The sequence below is a fragment of the Ipomoea nil genome, unplaced genomic scaffold (assembly GCF_001879475.1).
Source record: "Ipomoea nil cultivar Tokyo-kokei standard unplaced genomic scaffold, Asagao_1.1 scaffold2261, whole genome shotgun sequence".
NCBI classification, from domain to species: Eukaryota; Viridiplantae; Streptophyta; class Magnoliopsida; order Solanales; family Convolvulaceae; genus Ipomoea; species Ipomoea nil.
The window spans coordinates 16012-19490 of NW_017618689.1; the positions used below are offsets into that span (position 1 = coordinate 16012).

Sequence of the window (3479 nt, forward strand, 5' to 3'; positions counted from 1 at the left end):
AGTATCTAGTTTAGTATATATAGAGGTCCATTGAAGTATAGAACATATATACAGAGAGCCAATCTATTGTAATCTTTCATTATAATATATTCTCTATCTTCTCTTGTTCTTTGGTTCTCACATATTTTGCTTCTCTTGTTCTTTGGTTCTCACATATTTTGCTTCCGCCTAACTGGCGGGTGGTGGTTATTCTCCACCCGCCAGACCTATCAATCCCTCAATTCCAACAGTACCAATCTCTAACAATCTAGTTAAGAGTTTTGGTTTCTCTGTGCCTTAGCAATTGTTGTGCTGTGCCTAAACATTTATTATTTTATATTTATCCACTACAGAGAGCACTTAGCTAATTAGTGCGTCAAAAAATAGAATAATACCCAGGAAAATGTTGCTTCATAATTGTCAAGCTTGAAAACTTCATAGCAAATACAGTCACTGCCTGGAAAAAATAAATGAATAAATCAAAGCAGTGTTCATCAATTAAAATTCATATAAAGGAAACAACCATAAAAGAACGCACAGCAGCATAAATACCAAGAACTAGCAAACTTGAGGGCTGATGTAAGGAAACAACCATAAAAGAACGCACAGCAACATAAACACCATAACCAGCAAACTTGAGGGCTGATGTAGTAAGCGGGAAGTCTAAGAGTCCTACAGTTTTGGCAGCTAGAGCTATATCTGCATTTCATTTAAATCTAATTTTCTTTCCTATTGTCATGCATTTAATGTTTCAAACACTTCCTTTAAACTAGACCTTTCTGGTTAAAAGTCAGATTATATATTATTTGAATCCTATTGGAAGTTGGTTCTGTCATTTCAGCTTATTTTTCTTCCGCTACTGCATTTCAGCATTGTATCTTTTCCTTTCTTTCTGTTGAATGCATACCATTAACTAGGGAACTCCGCTTTACTTATTGAAACTTTTTTTTTCTACTAAATAACTATAGTTCTGTATCATTCTTAGGTAGCATTTAATTAGGATCATGTATAAAAATCGGGCCTATTAATTAATAGCTACTATAATAAAGCTGTTTAAAAGGGAAAACAAGCATAAATAGTGGTTTATATTAATTAATACCTCTTTTTCATCTCCTTGGGAGGCACAGATCAATACATCCTCTAAGATGATTATAACAAGATCCCAGCCAAGCTTTTTCCATGGAATCCTAATACTCAACTTGCCAACATGACCTATAAACATAAATGAAGTTTAGACGCTTTAGTACTCTGAACTCATAATCATGAACCATAAATCCTAGATCATAAACGGCAAAGGAACTGCCTTCACAATAAGTTTTAGACCCCTCATCCCCTTTATAATTTCTTTATTAAATTGGAGGATATTGCACAAGTATTTATCTGTGATAACTCACTTAGCAGGTTTGGGTTTTAGATGAATATAACAAAGCCAAAGGTCACACTATTTTAGTTGGCTTGTAATGGCATCAAAGTATCAAGTGCTGACAAACTTGACTTTCGACCTTTAGCACACATATCAAAATATCTATGCTTCCACCCACCCTCTCCCAAAAAATAATGCAGCTTATAACTTTCATAGTGTTGTTCTTTTAAATTCCCACAATACCATACAGCAAACAGTTGCAAGCTAAGGTAAATTTAGCAAATTGGGGAGAACAAAATTCCATAAGCATAATTTAAGCTCAGATACAGCAATAGCTGCAAGCTATAAGACTATAAATGGAATTTATGGCAAGTAATAACTAAATGGTGTTTTTAAAGCATTCTAAAATGCTTGTACTAGAATAATTAGCAGAATACATGGAAAAAGTACAGAGAATTTACCTTGCTTTAAAGCAAATGGGAACTGAAGGTAATCAAAAGCTTCAAGAATCAGCTTAACATTTTCCAATAATACTCTTCTGCGATAGTAAGATGATTGTTAATGTAAATTTTATCTAAAATTCAGATTATTGTAAGTAGCTATAAATGATCATTATACAGATATGCCACAAATATAACATGAATTAAAAAGTTAAAAGAGAGAAAAAAGTATTAGCTTTATCCTTTGTTATGTATTGCCAACCATCAAAATATTTACCCCTAAACTTTCATTAGAAGCTCAAACCCCAGCACAAAGAAATGAAAATGCCCAAATGCAATCACATTAAAGAAAAGAAAATAAAAAATTCCCCTTCGTCAATTTTGTTACTATTACTTGTAAACCGGAGTGGAAAAGAGTGCTTTTCTCAAATAATCAGCAAGTTACCATTCCACAGAGTAATCTTGAGCTGCTCCGTTTGAATGTCCCGAATGTATTGGCCAAGGTAACCTAATAGCAACTGCCAAACTAAACCTTCAAACATTTCCAACAACAAGCGTGTATATGTAGTCCGTTCCTAGCAGGGTTGTTGAATGATGTATATGTAGTAGAATAAGAGGACCAAGAATACCTAACTAGGAATAAACTATAACCTAATGGGCCTATTTTTAAAAAGGCCTAGGGTTTCAACACTCCATTATTATTGCGTGAACTATGGTCCACACAAGTTGTGTAGACCATATTTTGTATATTATGAAATAATATATATTCAATACAAAAATAATGTATTTTTAGTATATTAAAAATGTACATTGTATTCAGGATGTACATATTTGTGTACTGAGTGTACATTATATATATAATGTACATTCAGTACATAAATAATACATTTAGTATATTAAAAATGTACTTTTTGTTATGGTCCACACAATAATTTGCCTTCAACACTCCCCTCAAGCTGGAGAGGATAAATCATATGATCCAATTGGAATTTTGGATTCTAAAGAAGCGGATTCAAATAATGAGGAGTCCACTTAGAGATGAATAATGAGGAATGTGTCAACAATTTAATCTATTAAACTCATGCCTTTGTTATGTTATTTGTTATTATTTTTACTCGCACTTTGTTTTTAATCAAATCAATTGTTTGTATTTTGATGTTATATTATTATTATTATTATTATATTATTATTATTATTATTATTATTATTATTATTATTATGCTAACATTACACGCAATTGGAAACTATTATTCATGGCATTTTTCATTATTCATTTTGTACTATTCTTCATTTCGTAGTTTTTATGTAATGGCATTTTTCACTTCTCAATAATAGTTTTTATGTAATGGTATTTACCTAATTTAGTACTAATTTGTAATATTCTGTTATATTTTCATAATGTAATCACACTTTTCCTTTATATATTCGAAATATAATCATACGGACTGTTACAAATCATTTACGGATGTGGTGCCATTTTTGCCAATTATTTGTAACAATTTTACAATTTGTATAATTTAACAAATTGATCATTTGTAATTGATATAACTGTGTTAATAATTTATATTTATATACGAATTATATAAAGCTTATTTTGTAACCAAGTATTGCACCAATGTATAGTTACTATTCAAATTTAAATTCAAAAATTTCGAAAATTAAATATTTAAAATCTAAAATCTCTCTCTCTGTTGTTG

General features: G+C 30.8%; 1 protein-coding gene across 1 annotated transcript; it reads right to left on the reverse strand.

Moving 5' to 3' along the window:
- Window positions 1-355: 355 nt before the first annotated feature.
- Window positions 356-1880, reverse strand: LOC109150290 (vacuolar protein sorting-associated protein 13A-like; the record flags this gene model as incomplete). Its single annotated transcript, XM_019298186.1, has 3 exons — window positions 356-436; window positions 1079-1191; window positions 1804-1880. Coding segments are annotated over 3 exons (271 nt in total), but the record flags the coding sequence as incomplete, so codon positions are not given.
- Window positions 1881-3479: the final 1599 nt, after the last annotated feature.